The sequence below is a fragment of the Rutilus rutilus genome (assembly GCF_951802725.1).
Source record: "Rutilus rutilus genome assembly, chromosome: 14".
Taxonomy (NCBI): Eukaryota; Metazoa; Chordata; class Actinopteri; order Cypriniformes; family Leuciscidae; genus Rutilus; species Rutilus rutilus.
In genome coordinates, this window is record NC_140219.1 from 30,576,704 (window position 1) to 30,600,299 (window position 23,596).

Genomic DNA, 23,596 nt, shown 5'->3' on the forward strand with positions numbered 1-23,596 from the left:
CCGTCAGTCTGCTATGAGCAGAGATGGAGAGGAGGAGCGCTAGAGTAAACCCCTGCCCTCTGTTCAATATTCCCTTTCACTTGGAAATACGTCACAACACTGGAGAAAAGTCGTTTGCAACTTCCAGTTCACGGGGACTTTAATGCTAATCGGTGAAGTATCCGTTTAACTACATCATCAATGCGCATGACTCACTGGATAAGCAGTCGTTTATCAGCTGTGTGGTTTATTCAGGGCCGGCGATTGCTATAGGCGAACTAGGCGGTTGCCTAGGGCGACAAATGTGTTGGGGGCGCGCACGCACTCTAGTGTCGCCCTATCTACTTCCCATATTAATCATAAAATTAGAACGAAACGCGAAATAAAACATGTTTATTAAACATGATCAAAGGGCGCCCCTCAACCACACGTTTAATTACTTATTAGATTGAATTTATGATTTTTGTCGACCATTTCTGGATTGGCGGGGGGCGGGAGGGTTGCGTTACGTTACGTTAGGGAAGTGCTCAGCTGCTGGCGCGTTGATCGAAAATGAAGCGGTCTAAACCTCTGGTGCACAGGGACGAAAACGGAGAAAGGAAGAAGATAAAAAATAAAGCTCAGTATAGAGTAAGTCTTCTCATCTTAGCTATTAAGGTGTCCAATGAGATAAATTTACTTAGTATTGTACTGTAGCCTACATCACCTAATATTGGACGTTTCATTGCTGTCACTAAGCTATAGTTTGCTAGCTAGTTACTTTGAAGGTGAATAGAAATGGCAGAAACAACTGTTAATATTTTATTATTTGAGATAGAACTAAAATAACTTAAATATTTTAATTTTGTAGTGGTACATACATTATCCATAATAGCACATTTGTTTGTAGAAGGTATAGTTAAACTAGTTTAATGGTCATAATTTGCTTAAATTAATCCAATTTGGTAAATATCCTTGAACATTCTTTGTAGAATTTGTGTATAAACAATTAACAGTTGATTCTTCAAGTCATAATTTGCTTGTTGAAGTGTTGGAGTGACTATTAGAGCATTTTTGTTTGTTCATCAATGAACATTCTTTGTAGCATTTTTGTATGTGCAATTTATTAGAGTGTATCATTTAAGTCATATTTTGCTTGTTGAAGTGTTGGAGTGACTACAGGTGAAACTCGAAAAATTAGAATATCGTGCAAAAGGTCATTTATTTCAATTATTCAACTTATAAGGTGAAACTAATATATTATATAGACTCATTACATGCAAAGTGAGATATTTCAAGACTTTGTTATGGCTTACAGCTTATGACATATCAAATCATATCAATTCAAATTTTCTGTGATTTTGATTTGGGGTTTTCATAAGCTGTAAGCCATAATCATCAAAATTATAACAAATAAAGGCTTGACACTTATCAATTTTCTTATTTTCTTATAAAGAGGGGGGGGGCGCGCAAAAACTCAGTCTTGCCTAGGGCAACCAAAGGGCTAGAGCCGGCCCTGGGTTTATTTGTAGTGTAACCTTACATACAGCCCATAACTAAAACACAGGCTGCGTGTCAAGGATTACTGCAAGAGGTGGTTTTGCATCAGGGTTGGGCGGCATCTTCTACTTTTTTCTACTTGGATAAAAATAATTTCAAAAAAATCAAATTATTTAAAAAAATATTTCACATAATTAAACTACCCAATGTTTTCCTACAAACAGTGCTCATGCTGAAGGCTATGAATGAAATATAGTGAATGTAACCATGCATGTAGGCTATGCATTGTGCAAAAAAAAAAAGGTTCTAATCACATTGTAACAACAATCTTAGTCAGAATTAGTGTGCTCTGTCTGTTTAGTGCACATTACGCTTGTTTACTGAAGTCTAGTTTATCAGAGACTCGCTTGCTTAAGGCTCGTCCACTCCTGATGGCAAAATGGAATATGTGCATGACTTTCTAACATTTACAGATGGAGAATATACCTGTGAAACACAACATCTCAAACGCATTAAATGGCACTAGTCAGAGCGTCTGAAGCGGAAAGGCCTTAGTATTTGTTTACTTTTTATTTGACATGGACATTACAATTACATCGGACGAACCATATGCATTTGCTTGGGTGTTTTAGCACACATGCTAATTTTCAACACCTGTCCACGGGAGGCTATAAGGCATGACTCGGGTTTAGGACACATTGGATTACGCACATTCCCCACAGCAACTCACTGCTTGTCCTCCGCTATTTTTCAGATGCGCCCGTAGTATCAAATACGGCATATCTATATAAACTGGATTGCCTCATCCTATAATGTTTATAGAAATACACTCACCTAAAGGATTATTAGGAACACCATACTAATACTGTGTTTGACCCCCTTTCGCCTTCACAACTGCCTTAATTCTACGTGGCATTGATTCAACAAGGTGCTGAAAGCATTCTTTAGAAATGTTGGCCCATATTGATAGGATAGCATCTTGCAGTTGATGGAGATTTGTGGGATGCACATCCAGGGCACGAAGCTCCCGTTCCACCACATCCCAAAGATGCTCTATTGGGTTGAGATCTGGTGACTGTGGGGGCCATTTTAGTACAGTGAACTCATTGTCATGTTCAAGAAACCAATTTGAAGTGATTCGAGCTTTGTGACATGGTGCATTATCCTGCTGGAAGTAGCCATCAGAGGATGGGTACATGGTGGTCATAAAGGGATGGGCATGGTCAGAAACAATGCTCAGGTAGGCCGTGACATTTAAACGATGCCCAATTGGCACTAAGGGGCCTAAAGTGTGCCAAGAAAATATCCCCCACACCATTACACCACCACCACCAGCCTGCACAGTGGTAACAAGGCATGATGGATCCATGTTCTCATTCTGTTTACGCCAAATTCTGACTCTACCATCTGAATGTCTCAACAGAATTCGAGACTCATCAGACCAGGCAACATTTTTCCAGTCTTCAACTGTCCAATTTTGGTGAGCTCGTGCAAATTGTAGCCTCTTTTTCCTATTTGTAGTGGAGATGAGTGGTACCCGGTGGGGTCTTCTGCTGTTGTAGCCCATCCGCCTCAAGGTTGTGCGTGTTGTGGCTTCACAAATGCTTTGCTGCATACCTTGGTTGTAATGAGTGGTTATTTCAGCCAAAGTTGCTCTTCTATCAGCTTGAATCAGTCGGCCCATTCTCCTCTGACCTCTAGCATCAACAAGGCATTTTCGCCCACAGGACTGCCGCATACTGGATTTTTTTCCCTTTTCACACTATTCTTTGTAAACCCTAGAAATGGTTGTGTGTGAAAATCCCAGTAACTGAGCAGATTGTGAAATACTCAGACCGGCCCGTCTGGCACCAACAACCATGCCACGCTCAAAATTGCTTAAATCACCTTTCTTTCCCATTCTGACATTCAGTTTGGAGTTCAGGAGATTGTCTTGACCAGGACCACACCCCTAAATGCTTTGAAGCAACTGCCATGTGATTGGTTGATTAGATAATTGCATTAATGAGAAATTGAACAGTTGTTCCTAATAATCCTTTAGGTGAGTGGATATTACGATATAGCGTACAAACTCGATAAACTGCCCAGTCCTATTTTGGATTCAAATGTGCGGGAAATGTATAATAAATAATATTTCTGACAAAAAAATCTAAAATGAACAGCTAACACTAATGAAGCCAAAGTGTGTGATCTTGGGATACTCGCCAAGACGGGAATTCTGACACAATTTTGTGTAAATTTGTCCTTTCAAATACAAGAAAACCTGAAAGAGAATTCAATTCGCATGAGGCTTTCTGAGCGCTCGCTTCTGATGTGTGTGTGCACAGAAAACCAAACTGAGTTCTCTTTCGCTTCATATTGCGCTTGACTGTTTAAACTGTTTGAACACGTGCAAATGATAAACGTTTGTGACCAAAAAAGTTATAATTACCACGTGGTCTAACCGTTTGAACAAACTGTCACAGACTGCCGGACTTTGCCAATTGCTTTAGAGTTTTTTTTTTTTCGCGACTAACCAACTAATTAATATTTGGTCGACTACGCTTCTTTTCATCGACAAACGTTTAATTGACTATTAGGGGGCAGCCCCAAAAAGATCGATTTTCATATATGTTAGGGATGCACCGAAATGAAAATTCTTGGCCAAAACCGAAAACCGAAAAAGAGGAAACCAAGGCCGAAAACCGAAACACCGAAAGAAATTATGCCAATTATTGTTAGTACCATTGCATTTATGGCTATGACTGTGTACTAAGTTTACTAAAATCAAGGCATTGCAATTGCATAAATTAATATTAAAGTTTCAAAGAATAAATCCATTAAAATTTTATGCAAATATTTATTTAGCATTTGCAAAGTATAAAATTAAATGTTTAACTTGACCCCACTCATGTGTACATTAAATAATAATGTAAAAGCCTACTGGCCTGGAGAAAGGTTTAAAAATGAAATGTTCTCTCATAAAAACAAAGTGCATTTAGGTCAATACTGCCATAGCCCAAAATAATATCTGCAGTTATATGCTCATGGACGTGAGTTGCAAAAACCATAAACAGCTCAGGTAAACCTCTGAGAAATGACGGCTGCTCTGCACACACACGCAAAGGTCTCTCGCTCCCTCTCTCTGCCGCGCGCGCTACGTATGCGCGCTCATGCTCGCTCGCGATTCCGGGAGATTTAAACTAATTTGCGGGCATTAGGGAGCCGGTATCAATACGCGGGAGACTCCCGGAACTTCCGGAAGACTTGGGATGTCTGTGTTTTGAAAATCGCTGTCCGTGGGTCACTCTTAGATATATTTAAATACGTCCACACCGCAGATATGTAATGTTGCTTCAGACAAGCACGTGCAGGTCGCGGTGTCTGCTGTTTGCGTCATCACAACATTTCGGCCGTATTGTTTCGGTGATAAAAGTCTTTCGGCCGAAAACCGAAAATGCACTTTTGGGCCATTTTCGGCCGAAAATTTTCAGTGGCCGAATATTCGGTGCATCCCTAATATATGTATTTATAAGGCTAAAGACTGTTCTGTTTAGTCCATCTCTTGTATTTTATTCCGCATTGATTAGTTTAATTAATAGAGAATTCCTAAAAACAAAACAAAATAATAAGAAGCTAATCTCTCTAATGCAGCTTTAATTTTAAGCAGAATAATCCAGCCACTAATCCTCCGGTGGATTGGCATTGGCCAGCAATTATCCTCTCCGTATGAGCATATCTGGTGCTTGAGGCTAATAGAGCTTTCCTTGGCACGTGGTAAGCAGCTTTTGGTGGATTTATGCTTCATGTGATACTGCTCATTCTAGACGGTGAAAAAAAGAGGATTGTTTTGACCTGGATGTGGACTGACTAGAGCAGTTTTCATAGGATCCATTATATAAAGCTGCAGTGTGTCATTTTGTTTGGCATGTTGTTAACAGTGTCTCTCGTATATCAGTTTAATGTGAAGTAAGTCATCTAAATATGTGCAAGTAAAACATTCATAGGCAGTTGTTGTACTGTGTCTTTCAATATGCCTGCTGATGTTCATTCATGTTTATTTCTTGCTGTGACTAGTCGTAAAGAGGAAGAGACGATTGGTGAACTTGCGTGACCGTTGTATTCCACATTAAAGAGCATCAAATCTACATCTATTATTAGAATTTCATTATGAATTTAAAATCTCAGACTTTTTCATATTAGGAGCAACAGCACAAAGCTCATTATTACTGGATGGCATGTGCGCTACAAATAATATTTGATAAAGTTTTGTTCACGCATTAACTGAAAACAGCACAGACTAAAAGATCTTAGTTCATCAAAATGAAGATTGATTAAAAGTGAGAAATCAATATTGTCAACCCAGGCCTAGCTTTCCACACAGCTGATATTAGTGGGTAACCAATGGATCGCCAAGGCAGATATTTAGCTTCTTTTTTTTTTTGAAAATCATCCGATAAGTTTTTCTTTTTGGCCAATGCGTCGGAAGCAGGACATTTATTTTAAACACGCTGAGAACGTCAGTGTCGGGTTTCCCATTATTCATTAGTTTACTGTCTCTGTTTAACTGTTCTATCTAATCAATTATTGGACACAGCTGTTAAACAAAAAGTAAACTGTATATGAGAAATTATAGCATTTGCTTTTCTATTATTAGTAATAGAAGGCAAACGCACTATAATACTTTCTCATCCACCGCCTGCATTCAGCAGATGCACATTTATATCACGTAAACAAGTGAATGTCTAAAAAAAACAAATTCATTTCTCAAAACTTTCAACTCCAGCTGTGAGATCTTGTGAAGTGTGCATTTGTAAACTGCATAAAAACATGTGCATCGTAGGGATGCACCAATATAACAATTTTGGCTGATGCCAATACCGATAATTATTTTATATTAGAAAGCGATAACCAATATATTGGCCGATAAATCTAAATCCAAGTTTTTCTATAACTTTTGAGTGCCTGATTACAAAAACAAAAGTCTCACCATTAAAATCCATGTCCCAAGCACACCATGATAATGTTCTCATTATAATTGTATGCAGCCTATATGACAGACACATGTTGCACTTTACTGTATTTTCCTTTTTTGAAGTGATTCCAGTCATATTTCAAGCAAATCAAAACCATCATGGCGAACAGTGTGCATGAGAAGTGTCTCAGCCCAACGAAGTAATCCATTATTTATCGGCTTTAATATATCGCCCACATTTTCTTATTGGGTCGATAACATTAAAAATGAACATATATTGGCCAATAGCGATATGATGGCCGATATATCGTGCATCCCTAGCATAACGGTTGGTTAATGCAAATCAAATGCGGACAAAATAGTTCAGCTGTCACTGGACAAGCATGAGCGACAAACTACAAACCCTTGATTTCAAACTCAAGGATGCTCATAAGCTAAGTTTCCATCCACTTGTCAATTGAATTATCTGAAGTTCGGTAAAAAAAGCTCATGCGAATAAAGCTGGTGAAAGTGTGTTTCCATCCAATGGCTTTAAAGCGAATAAAAACCTGTGCGTAATGACGTCACATGCTATTTTGCGATCGAATTGGTATATCGAATTGATTTGAGACATTTGAAGGTGTTTCCATTCGTTTTCGCACTGAATCGCACAACATTCAAGCAAACATTTGCGAACAAAGTTTTGCTAGACAAAATGGATCGCGCCATCTACCAACAAATGATCGTTTCCATCAGTGTTTATCGCATAAGCCGTATATCGATCAAGATAAAATCCGATGAGACCGAACGTATTTCATTTGAGTCGATATTCATGAAATTCAATCGAATTTTCAAAGTTTCCATAAGGCATTTTTCATTCGATATCACTTAATTCGGATAAAAACGTGTGGATGGAAACATAGCTATAGTTAACTGTTTAACCGACAGTAAGAATTGACTGATTAACACTATCAGACCTCTTGTATGTCAAAAGATCATGCAAAAGTTTATTGTCATGACCCCTTTAATTCAAAAATGTCTTGTATATTTTAACTTCTGACAACCCTTTCAAATGAGTCAGTAGTCCAGACTCTGCTTTCAAATAGGATCAGGAATCTTATTGCCATTGTTAAATTCTTCCTCTCAAAAGGAAATGAATGTTTGTGTCTGTCTGGAGAGAGAATGAGCTTCATCAGAGCAGTATTTATCGGCATGTGCAGCATTTTGATGAGCTGCTCATGATGGATGGATTCTCCACCAGTGAACGACAATTATCTGTTCCAGTAAACACTGTCTGTCCCACAGAAACGACTGTTTGATTTCCCATATATTTACATTTGAGCAACAATCATAACAGGAATCTCTGCTGTGCCGTCTTTATGGGAGAGTATGTTGAGTCCGTGTAAGACTTGGTGATGATTGTAAACGGTCTGATGGCTAGAGACATTTTTACATAATTTCTAAGTTCTACCCAAAACGAATTTTACCGGTTTAATTTCATGGTTGATGTTTATAATTACTGTCCTGTTTTTCTGTCTTCAGGTTGTACGTGTCCCCAAAGAAGCATGTTGTGGCAGAACAGGGGCCTGAATCACCACTGAAATGGTGTAGAAAAGTTCTCGATCACCCCAGTCCAGAGACTGAAGTCGCCTGTCGGACGCTCATCAACCGACTAGACCAAAGTATGGAAACTTTATGGTCATTTAACTGATGTTAATAAAGCAAAGGGGTTGTTTTACACAGATTAATATAGAATGATCCAAATGATTCAGGAACTGATCACAAGTGGACGATGACGAAATGCAGGTGTAAAACGCTTTGAGCTTGTCCACTTTTGACCACTTCCAGGTAGTTGAAAACGCATTCGACCGGATTGCTTTCGTAGTGTAAACGCTCATGTGTTCAAACAGCCACAAAAGGCCGCCTACTGAGTATGACCTAACATGTAAACATTATGGCAAGTGTGCTAGCCAGACGGGATTTAAACTTTGTCGACCCAAATTTGGTTTGAAGATGAAAAACATACCAAGCTCAATGTTCTCTCGCTATTCCTGATTTCTAACACACACTCACAGCGTTCGGCTGGTCTTGCTGCTGTCAGAGCAGAAACAAAAGCTGCTGCTCTCCGTATGTTTTTACGTCGTCTCCGTGTGCGTTTTAGTAGTTATTTCATCACGATCTGAAAAAACCCATGCGTTTACCCACCCATAGACCCTCCCCTCGAGGAAATCAGGACAGAAGTGGTTGAAAGTGGACAAAAGAGACTGATTAAAACACCAGGTGTAAATGGGAATGTGTCTCCCTCGTCTACCTGTGATCCCATTCTCCAAAACGCATTTTAAATACCACATGTAAACGGGGCCACAGAGAGATACAGTTTGATTAACATTTTTATCAAATATTAAAATTTTTGCATGGTTGAATTGTTCACAATAAGATCTATAACATACACAGGGCTCAACACTAGATTTTGTCTAGTGGCCCTGCCACAAACAAGTAAATAAAATAAAATAGTTACTGTTTTCAATGTGTTTGACTCCTGTAACCTTTTATTCTAATAAATAAGTTTATTACTCTATTTTAAATACTAGTGAAAATTCACAATTCTTGTTTCCAGTTTCGAAACCACAGCAAAAACTACTTGCCGAACTAATTTAAGTTCAAATCACGATGGACAAAAATCAAGAACTGCCTTGTATATTTTTTTAAATTTCAAAATAGGGGAGAAAAGACCATCACAACTTCCATTTCATGCGGACTTTAATGTCACCCATGTTAAATTTAATGAAGACCATTACAATACACTACACTGTGTGCCAAAAAAAGCTATAGAATATTAATGTTACAATATAAATTGCGTATAAGTATGTATTTTTTTTTACACACTTGTCCGCAGTTTTGAAGCAGCAAGACAGTCTCTGAATTGTAAGTAATAGATTCATGAAAACGCGATCTAAATGTTAGCAGGTAAAAATGTCGAAATGTTCTTTGTTTTTTGTGGAGCACAACATATATTTTGAAGAACGAGTGAATTTTGAAAAGTTAGTGTGGTCCGAAGCAACTCTGCACCCCGTTGATATTCATTTTATGGACGTGTGTGAATAAATGAAGAGTTTTTGTATCTTGTTGTTAGACATGGTCGTTTCAATGATTTGATTTTTGTGTTTTGCAGCATCTAGGTGGAAGAACGTGTACAGTAGCCCATCTCAGACAGCCGAGGCTGGCGTCTCAGCATCCTCTTCTGCTGGGTACCTCAAATCAACTAACAAAACACTACTAACCTCTGGCAGCTCAGGTATGGCATTAACCCACGCCTTACAGCCTCTCACCACAACACACACACTCACACACACAGGCACACCCATGCAAGCGTTCAGTGGTGTGGGCAGAGCTGCTTCGACTTTGTTTGTGTTTAGTACACATAAAGCATATGACAAGGTCAGATATCACGCATGAGGTTTCTGGCTGGCAAATTCCTCTTAACTTAGTCTTCGGCTGTGTGTGTTTTATAACCTGTTTGGTCTGCAGTGTGTGTGAAAGTCATGAGTAACTGCCTCTGCATGAGTTTCTGCTGTTTAATGAACCACATTGGTGGCCAGAAATGATTTTAGTTGCTTTGCTGCAGGCATGTGACTCACTTGCAGTACTAGGGCTGCGCGATATGGACCAAAAAACATATTTCAGTATTTTTTCGGCTGAATGATAAGTAATATCTCTGTATTTTCTATGGAGTGGCTAAATGTTTTGTTTTTATGAGGTCCACCTTTGGCAAATAAAGCTTGCAAAGCACTTTGTGTTCTGGTTGTGATGGTTTCAGCAGCAACATGAAGTTTAACTCATTCTTCGTGCTGTAGTTTATGCTGAAAGAAACCTGTTTATGACATTCTCTACAGATCAAATGGTTTTGATGCTCATCTGATATTTTAAATTTGAATAATCTCCAAATCATGGCTCAAAGTTAAGGATTTTTTTGTACTGGCACAGTCGGACCCTAGTAAAATTTCCACTGGCCTCACCACAAAAAACGTAATAAATAAATGAAAACAATAACTAGGCCTATTTTATTTTATAAAAATGTTTTACCCCTGAAACCTTAAATGAGGTTATGACAGCGACAACTACTAGCCTAACTCATAAATATTATTTAAAGGCAAGTAAACAGCCAATAATAAAATAACAAATTATCAAATTATGAGAAACGGCTCACATTATTACAATAGAACAAACATACAAATGAAATGAACACTTCTTGTCAGGTTGGTGTAGCAGTAGGTTTCTGGTAAAGAAATTAAATAAAGAAGGCTAATCAAATGTAAAATAATACTGCAAAGACTTTACTATATACATTAAATATAGTGAATAGTATTTTTATTTTTATTTTTTTTGTCCATTGTTGTTTGATTAACATTAAAAACACAGACAGCAGAAGTTTTAAGAGTGAATGCCCAGATCCAATATAGTGTTACACATGCATTTTATTTACTGGTAACTGTTTACATTCACTTAAAGGAACACTCCACCGTTTTTTGAAATAGGGCTTATTCACTTTCTTTCCTACATTTAGATTGGTGGGTAAATGCATTTTTGTCTCAGTGCATGCATTGTTTTAGTTTGACAGGGTCGGCGCTAGCTTAGCTTAGCATAATGAATGGAATCCTTTGTTGCCAGCTAGCATGTCCTGAGTAAAAGTGATATAAAAAAATAAAAAACCCCACCTAATTACTTCTTGTGGCCTGCGTATTCACAACAAGTACAAATAGTGATGCTTTTTATACTTTTATAATGGCTAATATTGATAAAAACTGAAATTGAACAAAAAGAGACTGGGTTGAGTTTTGTCATTTTAAATGATAATAATTGTATGTAAAAATTTTAAAAACTGTAATGTTGTTTACTGCAAAATCTGTTGTTTAGTACAAATGCACATATTGCCTGGACCATATTAAAATGTTTAATGTTTTTATATTATATTTAAAACGAAAAGAGGCAGGTTTGTGTTTTATATATATATATATTTTTATAAATAGGCAATGTGCAGTGAATATAATCAATACGCGTTGCCTGAACCACATTTGTGTGGCTATCATGTTTAAGATTTCTTTAAATGAAAACGAAAAGAGTTAGTATGGTGTTTTATCACATATTTCGTTGTCTATAATATACACAGAGATAGCCGGAGTAGCAGAGAGCTGAGTGACGCGCGCTGCGTCAGAAGGTGGGCGGGGTTAGGATTTCCCAAGATTTTCCATGATGAAAGTGACCAATCATAAGAGGGTCAGTGCCCTCCTTGGTTTCCGCCCCCAAATTGTCAAAAGTCATGTAGACTCGAGCGAGCAGAAATCAGCTGAGCGAGCAGAAATCCACTGCGCGAGCAAAACAGCACTCCGCGAGCAGAAGCCCGCTGCGCGCGAGCAGGATTCCACTGTACAAGCAGAGTTAACCTATGAGAGTATGCCAGGCGCTCGCTCGCAGCTACTTGTACACCTCTCGGTTGTTGAATTTGTGCGCGAGTACTTTTATCATGCCAGCTGAAGGTTCATTTTTGCGCGTGTGAAATAACATAATGTGCTCGTGAGCATGTCTTACACGCTCATGACATTTGACTAAAAAATAACGCCATACAATAGCCTTAAAAAAATGATTTTCGCCATGTTTTTTGGAATAAAATGTTATATAAATCAGGCTAGGAATAATATATTTACAAATCCCTCAGTAAATGTCTTCATAATATAACTAGGTACAAGACTGGGAAGTGTAGTGGTATATAGGTGCTACTGAAGAGGAGATTTCGGACTGAAAAGTCATTTTGAGAAAACGGGCTTTAAAGATTTATCATCAGCCAATGAGATTGCGGATTCAGCCCTTTTACTTTCACGATTGGTTGCTGATAAAAAGGAAATGACCATATTTGGATCCGACAGGATTGTAACGGTGCATGTGAAGCTTCATAATGGTGCATGTGATGACAGGGTGCCGGCAGCGATCGCGGAGCAGCGGGAGGATTAAGAACGCAAACTTTTGTTGAATTTATGAGAAATCTACAGACGCAAACAGACAAAGTGTAATAAAATAAAGACCTAAATGTGTATTTCGGACTTTTTTTCACCACAAGTCTGAAAGAAGACATGTTATTGAAGACAAATATCCAAAAATCTCAAAATTGACCAGTAAAAAAAACCCCGATGTTTTTGCCTGCCGTGTCTCGCCTTAAATTATGACAAATTATTCATCAACTAAATTAACACAGCATAAGACGACGGGAAAGAGAGCTTATTTGTGCACTGTCTGAGATGCGGCTTTCTGTAATGTAATACGCACACACATAACGTCACCGTTTTCACAAACTCATGGTTTTGTAGCTTACACAGAGACGATAACAGTATATTTTCCCAAAAAATTAAACCCGTTTTCAAAAGTGTGCGTTTTTAGGCCCTTAAAATGCCAGTTCTATGTAAATGAACAGCCAAAACACACACAAAATATATATTTTTACTTGAAAATCGTGTCTTGTAAATGGCCTCAGAGACTCGCTCACTGTCAGGATGAAACTTTATGCGAAATAGAAAATACTCTAACATTATAGATAAGAGTAATAACAGTCAAATGCAAGTGGTGGCCTGGGGAAAACGCATCTCAAATGTGTTAAAGCTTAATATAAAGCTTTCTCATGTTTGCGGCACTACTTGGTTCCTACACTTTTCCCACAGCAGCTCAGTCTGTGCCCAGTTTTCCACAAATGCGTTATTCACATATTAAAAGTGTCGTGACTCGCAAATATTCTCTGTCCACAGCACGCAGATGCGATTAATCGATAATCAAATTCTCTGACGATTAGTTGTTGCAGCTCTAATATTGAGTGTTTTCTGTTGTTTCCAGGTCACATGGGCGTCCACTCTGCTCTCAGCTCACAGTCCTCTATTGACAGTGAGTTAAGCACCTCGGATGACTCCATCTCCATGGGCTATAAGCTTCAGGATCTGACTGATGTTCAGATAATGGCTCGTCTGCAGGAGGAGAGTAAGTATGCTTCGCTAAGTATGCGACACACTTCCAGACCCTGAGAGGGTTTTACCTCGGCACAATGCGCCACTTATTCAGGCAGAATGCAAATAAATGTAGGATATGAAAATGCTTTCTATTCTCGTTATATGTTTTGAAACTCGTTGCTTCAACAGAATTATCTGAGTATGGTTCAGGCAAATTGTAGACAGCTGTTATTTGTGTATCGAGAACACCTTTTAGAGATTAACTTGAGTCTCTTGTGTAACTATTACACAGTAGTTGAAGGTGGAAGCACACACGTTTTATTATTTGACAAACCACAGGGGTTTGTGGTCTGCAGATGATTGGACAAAATATTGGTAAATTTGAAAAGGAAATCAAAACTGACCCGGTTTACTTGCTCAGTTCAGTTACTGGTATTATTTTAATTCCACAATCCCTTGCTATCTCATATTCAAACTTTGTTCAGTCTGGTATGGAATGGCCACTTTTCACCATCAGCAATTTACTACGGACAAAATAAAACCCTACATAATATTGAATATTAGGGCTGGGTATTGACACAAATTTCACAATTCGATTAGATTTCGATTCACAAGCTTGCAATTCGATTAGATTTCGATTCAATATTGATTATTTTGGATATCAGGTACAATACATTGCAAATTTTCTCAAGGAAAACAAATCTCTTAACTATTATTGTCAACTATGGGAGTCAGTTGTAGCCTATAGGCTTCATTAGCCTACTATAATATTGAAGGTAAAAATGAACTGATTTGTATACAAACACTTAAATTACACTTTTATGTATTTTTATAATAATAAAGTTATATGAAATTATATAAACATTTAAATGGTGGCTGTCATAAAGTTTCCAGATTTATTCAAACATGCATTCAATATTGAAGAACATTAAAAAATTATAATGAATATGTAATATGGTGCATATATTTAACAAAATGCTCCTCTCTAGAATTAATTATTCTAGCTGACAAACAAGTTTATGGCCACTGGATATGTTTTTTCTGAGGTAAATGTGACGTTACATGACATTGTTTACTAACGTCTTTCCACGGTTGAAACACTGATTGAGCGACTCCATGTGACATGATACGGATTTCGATAAGTTGTACTCTATCTTTTAACACACTTTCAGATGCTCATTCATGTTTATTTCGCGCTGTAATTGGTATTATTAATGCAGAAGAGATCATGTGCTTCTCTTGAGCTGAGCCAGAGCGATCTCACGCCACAGCACCAAAACGCTATTTATGTTTTTGAATTTCGTAAGAAAATGAATGTAATTTGAAATCTGAGACTTTGTTTCATATCAATAGTAACAAAGCACAAAGATTATAGTGATTTATTGGATGGGATGCGCGCAACAATGTTCCATTCATTCATCAACTGAAAACAGGATGACTAATCGATTCTTGGGATTTAAGAATCGATATCGGTGCGTAAAAATGAGAATCGATTAAAATCAAGAAATCAATATTTTTTTTACCCAGCCCTACTGAATATGCATTTTCTGTCAGAAATGTCATTTCAAAAAGGCAGTTTCATGTTGAAATGTATACGGTAGAGCTCGGTCTCAAAGAGTCTTTCATTATAAACCGTGATTGCCAAAAACTATAAATCTGAAGCCAACATACTGTTACTAAATACTGTAACTTCTACAGCTTGCAAGCTACATTCACCCAAACTCAGCATAGCACACTGTCAGAACGCACTGATAGTCCATGGCTGAATCTGAAATCGCCCCCATACCCTCAAATAGGGCGTTTGAGGGAACAGCCATTTGCAGTGGTGTCCGAAACCATAGTGGACGTTGAGTGCACTTATTCAATCCCACAATGCACTGCAATAACGAGTGTACAACCGATGTACGCTCAACGGCTGTCCGAATTCGCTCACTCGTTTTCATTCACTCCTTATATACTAGCGTAGGGAGTAGTGAATGAGGGTTTAGGAGGCGATTTCAGTCTTTTTTTAACTGATTACGCTTAAAGCCCCATAGACTTCCATAGAAAATGCCTTTTTTCCGTAATACCTTTTAGAGTGTTCAGCCTGTGGCCATCAAACTTGGCACTAGGGATTTCAGCACTACAATCAAAAAGATCAATAGCAGTGTTGCTACAGTATCAGTAATATGGTGTACAGACACACAGACGGCTGCTTTCCATGTGTGCATGTGTCCTGTGAAGAGCGCTTGTGCCGAATAGTCAAATACACTTGAAAATCGTTAGTACTGTTGTACTATACCAGGGATAGACAACTTCAGTCCTGGAGGGCCACTGTCCTGCAGAGTTTAGCTTCAGCCCTGATAAAAACTCACCTGCCTGTATCTATCTAGTAATCCTGAAAACATTGATTGCCTTGTTCAGGTGTATTTAATTAGGGTTGGGGAGCTAAACTCTGCAGGACAGTGGCCCTCCAGGACCGGAGTTGCCTATCCATGTACTATACCAACTTCAAAGTGTTCATTTTTGACTTTCAAGTTTTTGTGGTAATAATATTACTACTAATGTCATTCCATCAGCAGTTTCAAATGAAGCTTTTTACTTCACCGTTACAGCCAGCGGCTTGTCTTTGTGTGTTTCAGGTCTCCGGCAGGACTACGCCTCTACCTCGGCCTCGCGCCGCAGCTCGTCGGCCTCCCTGCAGTCTCTGCGTCGAGGGACCTACAGCGATCAGGAGTTTGACTCCTACAGTCTGGAGGATGAGGAGGACGAGTGCTGCTCTCTGCCTCAGCGTCTCCAGCGCTACTCGCCCTCGCCGCACAGCTCTCCCCGCTGCCTCTCTCCCAACACACTGGCGGAGTACAGCCGGCTCGCCGCCCCGCGCCCGCGCATGTCCCGCCGCTCCCTGCAGGGCCCGGGGTCCAAGAGCGAGGGTAGGACGTTTAGTGTTCAGCAGATATCAAAACAGCATTTTGAGGGATACACTACCAGTCACAAGTTTTGGATCGGCAAGATTTTTTTATGTTTTTAAAAGAAGACTCTTCTGCTTACTAAGGGGCGATCACACCTGACGCGTTTTTTGCAGTGAGAGGCGCCTATTTTCAATTGGTTTCCTATGGCAGTGAGCGTTCTGCGCGCTGTTTATGCGCCTGCTGCGCCTCTCATTTTACCGCCTGCTGCGCCTCGCGTTTTTGAAGTTGAAAAAAAAGCAACTCCGAGCGGAAAAAGCGCCCAACGTCATCGCGTTTCCACTGTCCAATCGATTGAATGGAGAGGCGGGCCTTCCGTTTTAGTGATGAAAGCTAGTTGCTTGAATGCCCGGAGAGTGCGATGATGGAGGATAAACTTGTGGTGCTCTCGCGGGTTACCAGGAGCTTAACGACTTCCCGAACCGTAACTACCACAATGTTAACAGAAAGTAAATAAAGTTAATAAAAGGCTGATTTGACGTTTACTTGACTGACAGGACAGCTGTTTCAGTGGTTGCCTAGCAACATAAAAAACTCAGCGCACTGCTCATTCTGTGTGATGGTAAGTGCTGTGCACCTCGCGTTTTCGAACCTGAAAAACGTGTTAGGCTGCATTTATTTAATAAAATAAAAAATAAAAAAAAATGTAATATTGTTAAATATTATGACAATTTAAAACGGCTATTTTATTTGTGAATATTTAGTGAAGTGTAGTTTATTCCTGTGATCAAAGCTGATTTTCAGCATCATTACTCCAGTCTTCAGTGTCACATGATCCTTCAGAAATCATTCTGATATGATGATTTGATGCTCAAAACACATTCATTATTATTATCAAAAAGAAATTGATGAACAGAAAGTTCAAAATAACAGCAATTTATTTTAAATATAATCTTTTGTAACATTATAAATGTTTTTATTTTATTAACTTTTTTACTTTTGATCAATTTAAATCATCCTTGAAGAATAAAAGGTTTGATTTCTTTTATTTCTTTATTTTTAAAATAAAATAAAAAATCTTACTGCCCCCAAACTTTTGAACGGTAGCGTTTAGTGTTACAAAAGCTTTCTATTTCAGATTAATGCTGTTCTTTTGAACTTTCTATTCATCAAAGAATCCTGAAATAAAAATGTAAATAACTGTTTTCAACATTGATATTAATCAGAAATGTTTTTTGAGCATCAAATCATCATATTAGAATGATTTCTGAAGGATCATGTGACACTGAAGAATAAATGACACTTTACTATATATCCACAAAGAAAACTGCTGTTTTAAATTGTAATAATATTCCACAATATTACAGGTTTTTTTTTTTTTTTTTTTTTTTTTATCAAATAAATGCAGCCTTGGTGAGCAGAAGAGACTTATTTAAAAAAAAAACATAAAAAATTACCAATCCAAAACTTTTAACTGAAAGGATAATTGATGCTGTTGTAGAAGGATACATTGTCATGAGGAATTTTCAAATCTTTGTTTCTGGATGTTAGCTTATGAAGTTAGCAATGTTTTTGCACCAAAAAGTTGAAATATTTGCCAAAATGATATTTTTCCGAGTGTTATGTTGTGTCAAGGGTTTACAATGTCAAGTCAAGTAACCTTTTATTTATATAGCACTTTATGCAGTACAGCTTCACAGGAAAATAACAATCAATGATGCAAAAATTCTGCAGTAAAGCAGCTCTAAAGAAGACATTATTCAGATCAGTTCAAGTTTTGTTCTCATCCGTGTATACGGTAGTAAATGCAGTCAGATCAATAATATTACTGAATATTAAGTGTCTAATAAACTTTGCAACTTTGCAAGCCGAAGGCAAATATTTAACTTGAGTAAACTTATGTATCTATGCACTGATTTGATTAACAGACCTCTAACAATGATACTCTTGGTCTCTTAATAGCGTTAAAATCAGGCATAACGCTAATTACAAACACACTTAAAGATAATAAATAAATGTACTGCCGTTGCCTCTGAGGACCAAATACTTGGCACTGCTGTAGCTTTCAGTACAAGATATTTAGGAAAAACCGGCTGCGTGATAGACTGACATGAGTAGTTAAGAGCACACCTCCTTAACCTCGGAGCATAGGACTTTTTTAGATGTTGGTATTAGAAGTAAGTTAAAGTCTAGGAGGCCATGTACATGAACTAAAAACTGAAAACTTTGTATGTGTTTGGCCATCCATTTATTTACACGACTTATTTTGGGGGCCTGAAAATGCAAACTTTTAAAAACTGGTTTCAAATTGCGAGTTTTTAAAAGCAATACGGTCATCATCTCCGTGTAAACAAGACCACAAATTCGTGAAGCCGGTGACGCCATGCGTATTACTGAATAATACAGCATTTTTGTTTTCGTGGATCCATGTAAACGGGGATCGTTTTGACAACATTGTCATCTGTTCACGAAAAGCACAAAGGAAAAACTTGTCCGTTTTTAATGCATCGTTGTCGTGTAAATGTACCCTTAAAAAGATTTATTGAATGTCCGCTGAAAAAAACAACTAATTCGGAGGCCTTGAAATTCTATCATCAGGAACCTGAAACTATGTATGACCACCTATTTACACAGCGGTCTTGTCTATTGGGTAACCCGTAACTTTGCGACAAGGTGGCGAAGTGAGAACTGAATAGATACTGTTATTCCTAAATATTTGAAGAACTAATGATGAGAGTAAAATGCGCAGCTGAAAGTCCCTGATCGTTTCAGTCTGATCTTGACACCTTGAACGGCACATTTCAGTGTTCACGAGTCTGTAACTGAGTAATGTCTAACTTTGCAAAGAGACTGTTATTGAGGGATGGGGAATATAAAGCAGTATTGGATCTGTCAGCAAAGCCGCAGCTCATATCAAAGCACTGTTATTAATTTCAATGGGGGCTTTCGCACCGGAGGAACATTTTCATAGTTCCTAGAGCTATTGGCGGAAGTACACGGATTTTGGCGCGTTTGCACCGCAGGAACTAAGAATGATTTGAGTTCTAGGAACTCTTTTGAAGGAAATAATTGATCTCCTGCTTCAGAGTCGGTCTAAACCAGCACTATAGGAACTACATTGACGATAGTGTTCGCTGATTGGCCGAACGCATGCGAAACAACACCATTTTAAAAAAAAGGTGTGTGTACACACGGATTATAGCCTATACATTTACTCTACAAACTAACAGTGATAGATGGACCTCTTAACCTCTACGCTGAGGAGAAAATCCAACGTGACTTTGAGGAGACCAATCCAAACATAATTATGTATTTCTGCTCAGCAACACTGGACATAAACCACACGGCATACGCTAATACCTTTTCAGATGCTGTCTACTTTCTATGTATAACAGTTCTATCTAATGACGTATTAGACAGGACTGTTAGACAGATCGTAAACTAGTGAACTAGCTCTAGCGTTCTCAGCGCCGTCACAACAACAAGCGCGGCTTACGTCACTTCAGAGTTCCTACTGGCGGTGCGAATGCAACCAGGAAAACGTTCCTAGAGGAACATTAGTTCTCGTGGTGGCTAGTTCCTATAACTAAGTTCCTAGCACTATCCGGTGCGAAAGCCCCTAAAGTGATAAAGAGGTGTTGTTAGGTCTTAAAGGCTTTTATCCAGAGGGTTTATCATGAAAGTGGTCATGATAAACTAATATAAGTGGACATCAGGGAAAACACAGCATGGTACAACCCCTTTAATATTATTGACTGGCTGATCAGCATTGCACCTGCATGTATTCCTTCTGCATCTCAAACAGCAAGATGTTCTCAATGGGCCAGGTAGTGTGTTAAGCAGGCTGTGTGTGTGGTTTTCAGAGGAGCTCAGGCACAGCATGCCTAACCTGACCCCGCGCACCAGCCTGCACTCTCTGGAGGCAGTCAGAAACAGCCGCAGCATGGAGGCTAACTTACAGAGCTCAGGCAACCGCACGTCCCGTCTGCCCCACTCCCCGACAGGTTGGTACCCCGCTCCTCCGCTTCTCCTTCACCCTGATCCCTGTTCCTCAGGTACAGCTGTGTGATGATGATGTGCCTCTAACCCACTCTTTCATGACAACCCCATAATCCCCATCACAGTGGTGAGGTGAATGGATGTTGAGTTGTACAGGTGTGTGTCTGGTTTCTGTACGACCGCTCCTTGAATCTGAACCATTGTCGAACTAACAATGCAGTATTGGTCCAGTTTCTCCTCCCCTCACCCATCATCCATTATTTCTGCTCTTAAAACCTGTTGCACCTGTAGTGGCAGTTTGAGCCACTATAGCACATCCTTTGATGTCCAGGGATGATGTATTGTTGTTGGCCCACCTGGAAGTTAGTATCAGCCTTGATCCCTTGACAAAAAACTATTTCTCATGAAAAAGTCCCGTGACCAACAAAGGTTTATGATTACATGTTTGGTCAATATGATTATCTTCACAACTGAACACCACGTTTATGAATCTTGAAGCTTAAATTCAATCGGCAGAAGTCAAAAGCTAAACGTGGGCTATAACACAGTCACATGACTTAAACATCACCATCACTAAGCTTCCAACAATGCTTTAAGTCTACATTTTCCCTAAAAGTTAGTCAGAATAGTTTGCTAGAGCGTGATTTATAGCGAACTAGTGAGTAGATGAGTTTAGCTGGTAGGCTGATGATGTTTAATGTCCCCGACTAGCTCTGTAGTCCCATTTAGCCACTTGTTAGCAACTGCATTTTCAAGTCAGGTAAAAGGTTTAATAAAATCACGAAGGGGTTTTACTGGTGTATTTTATGCTTTAGAATAAAACTTGAAAATATATTGAGCTTGTGTTCACCACAGACCTTAGATCAGGCATGACTTCAGGACGATGGAACGGGAAGTGCTAAAATGCGAACTCGTTTCTGTGTTTTGGCCTATAAAATACGTCATCCCTGCAGCACTCTAGTACGGTTTTGCCACTACCCAGCTAGGTGCAGTTTAATTTCATCATTAATTACTAAGAGTAATGTGACATGAATGTGGGTAGTTTCCAACTCATGTCCTTTGGGAGTTTGGTTTTAGACCCAAACAACAAGGCCAAAAAACTGCCATTGTGATGTCATTTTACACACGATTTAGACCCTGCAGGGCTCCAGACTGTGACCAAATGGTCACATTTTGTGACCTTTTTTCTTGCTAGTGCGACAATTTTGTTAAGAGGTCCACCACGTTGCCCAACTGATAAGAGCTGTTCTGTTGCATATGAGAAACAACAAACGGCAAACCAATCGATAGTGGAACGAAACCGCAGCGTGAGCTTGAGCACGTGACACCATTACTACACAGCGCTGCGAGATTCAATGAGAAGCGTTCAAATTCAGCCCAGAATTCTCTGTTATAAACCGTATCGGATCAGAGCTGACGTGGAAACCAGGAGAAACATTGTGCCATGAACTAACAAGTTATAGAAGGCTTTTCAGTCCACAAATCACCAACATTCACCATGGATTTAATGTTGCAACGCTAACTGAACTAATCATGGGATTGTGGCTGAAGTAGTCGAATGTTTTTTACATTATTCAGTTCAGGGTTCGTACAACCTTTTGAGAGTGAATTTCAAGCACTTTTCAAGGGCTTTCAAGCGCTTCGCACTTTTTCCAGCACTTCAAAACGCTAAATATTATCCAATTTTAATGTTATTTTTAATGTGATGATTTGTAAACTAAAAGTTTGAAGAGAAAGGAAAACTAACTCCTTTAAAGCTACACTGTGTAGGATTTTCTCCCATCTAGCGGAGAAATTGTTTGACTACCAACTGAATATTACTTTCTAGCCCCTCCCATTCCGAGGGCGTTTTAACTCCTACAGTGGCCGTATGATTTCAAATCTGCCGGCAGTCGCGAGTAATCTCCCCCTCGCATTCGTCACGGTGCCACTGAGTGTAAAAACGCGAAAGGCGAAGCTTGAATTTCCAGGTATGTCCCTCTTTGGCTAATGTATTTTCAAGATGGAGGCGCAACATGGCTGCCGCCATTCGAGCGACTCGCTCATATACATTCTAAATGGCAGATTCTACGCTTACGAGAATACTTGATTAGTTGGTAGAAGTAATTACACATTAATGAGCACAACATATCATTTTGAAAGAACAAAGTGTTTTTTGCTAAGAATCAACTTAAAAAATTACACAGTGTAGCTTTAAAGAAAGAAAACTAGCACTATGTGGCAAACATATATTTTTTTTAAATACCACTATAAATTACCACTATAACCAGTAGATGGCGGCAAAAGATTACTTGTTGACTTACTAGCCATTTCCACTCCCTAATATATGGAAAAAAGTAGGAAGTCACAAAGTGTCATGAAAAACAAAGTCTTTTCTTACACAAAGCAAGTAAAGAGCGCTTCTTTTATAATCACTGAACTTGTCTGTGTAATAAATACTATATTCTACTCTTATTAAATGTACCTTTGTTCTTTTATAGTATATTTATTACAGAATGTTTAAAATTTCCCTATTAAAAAATAGTTGTTAATAAAAGTACATTTTATTTGCAACTCAATTCAAGCTCAGTGTTTTACTGTCAAATTTCCAATAACCAAACCTGTAATGTTATTAGTAACTGCACTTATTAATGTGAAACAAAAATAATTTCATAATTAAATCAACTTCCAAAATCCCCGTCAGCGCTACCAAATCAGGTCTATCTGCAGAACTGCTCTCAACTGTTAGTCTGGAGCCCTGCCCTGGTCTCTTCTCTACACACCCGGCCTAAAGAGTCCATCTTGTGTTGAGTGTTTCATCCCTCTCTCTGGATATCCTGCGGCTATTCCTGTTACCATGTGTCCTAGCTTGATTTGGTGCACTCTTGTGTGTGTGTGTGTGTGTGTGTGTGTGTGTGTGTGTGTGTGTGTGTGTGTGTGTGTGTGGTAAACAAGATCTTTTACACACGCCAGTCTTTCCTGGAGGTCGCCCAAGGTTTTTGCCTTCAGTCACTCCCTTTGAGACTGTTGTCTTGGACAGATGTCTTGCTTCATCAGATGGCATCCAGCTTTTCTTGAGTATTTCGGCCCTGCCAAGACATCTTCTTCTCAACGTTTCCCTCTGACTCCTGGTCCAGGATCCTCATTCATGAAACACACATACAAATGGATCCTAAAATCCTAGGTTTTCATCAAAAGTGATGAGCAAATCAGGATTTAAAAAGGCGCAGGTCCACTAAATTGCATGCATATGAAGTAATTAAACCAGTGATTAAAGTAATCCAACATTGTTTTTTAAAATGTGATGAATAGAGAATCATATCTAATTATTGTCCAATGCAGCATTAATATTA

General features: G+C 38.8%; 1 protein-coding gene across 2 annotated transcripts in view; it reads left to right on the plus strand.

Annotated features, from left to right (window-relative positions):
* Positions 1-23,596, plus strand: part of LOC311303737 (SLAIN motif-containing protein-like) — a 41,357-nt gene that overhangs the window by 14,133 nt on the left and 3,628 nt on the right. For both annotated transcript variants that reach the window (XM_084430366.1, XM_084430367.1), the window contains exons 3-7: positions 7,934-8,073; positions 9,564-9,686; positions 13,268-13,408; positions 15,999-16,289; positions 20,129-20,269. In XM_084430366.1, coding sequence (XP_084286492.1) covers positions 7,934-8,073; positions 9,564-9,686; positions 13,268-13,408; positions 15,999-16,289; positions 20,129-20,269 — 836 coding nt within the window. The remainder of the gene's footprint in view (positions 1-7,933; positions 8,074-9,563; positions 9,687-13,267; positions 13,409-15,998; positions 16,290-20,128; positions 20,270-23,596) is intronic.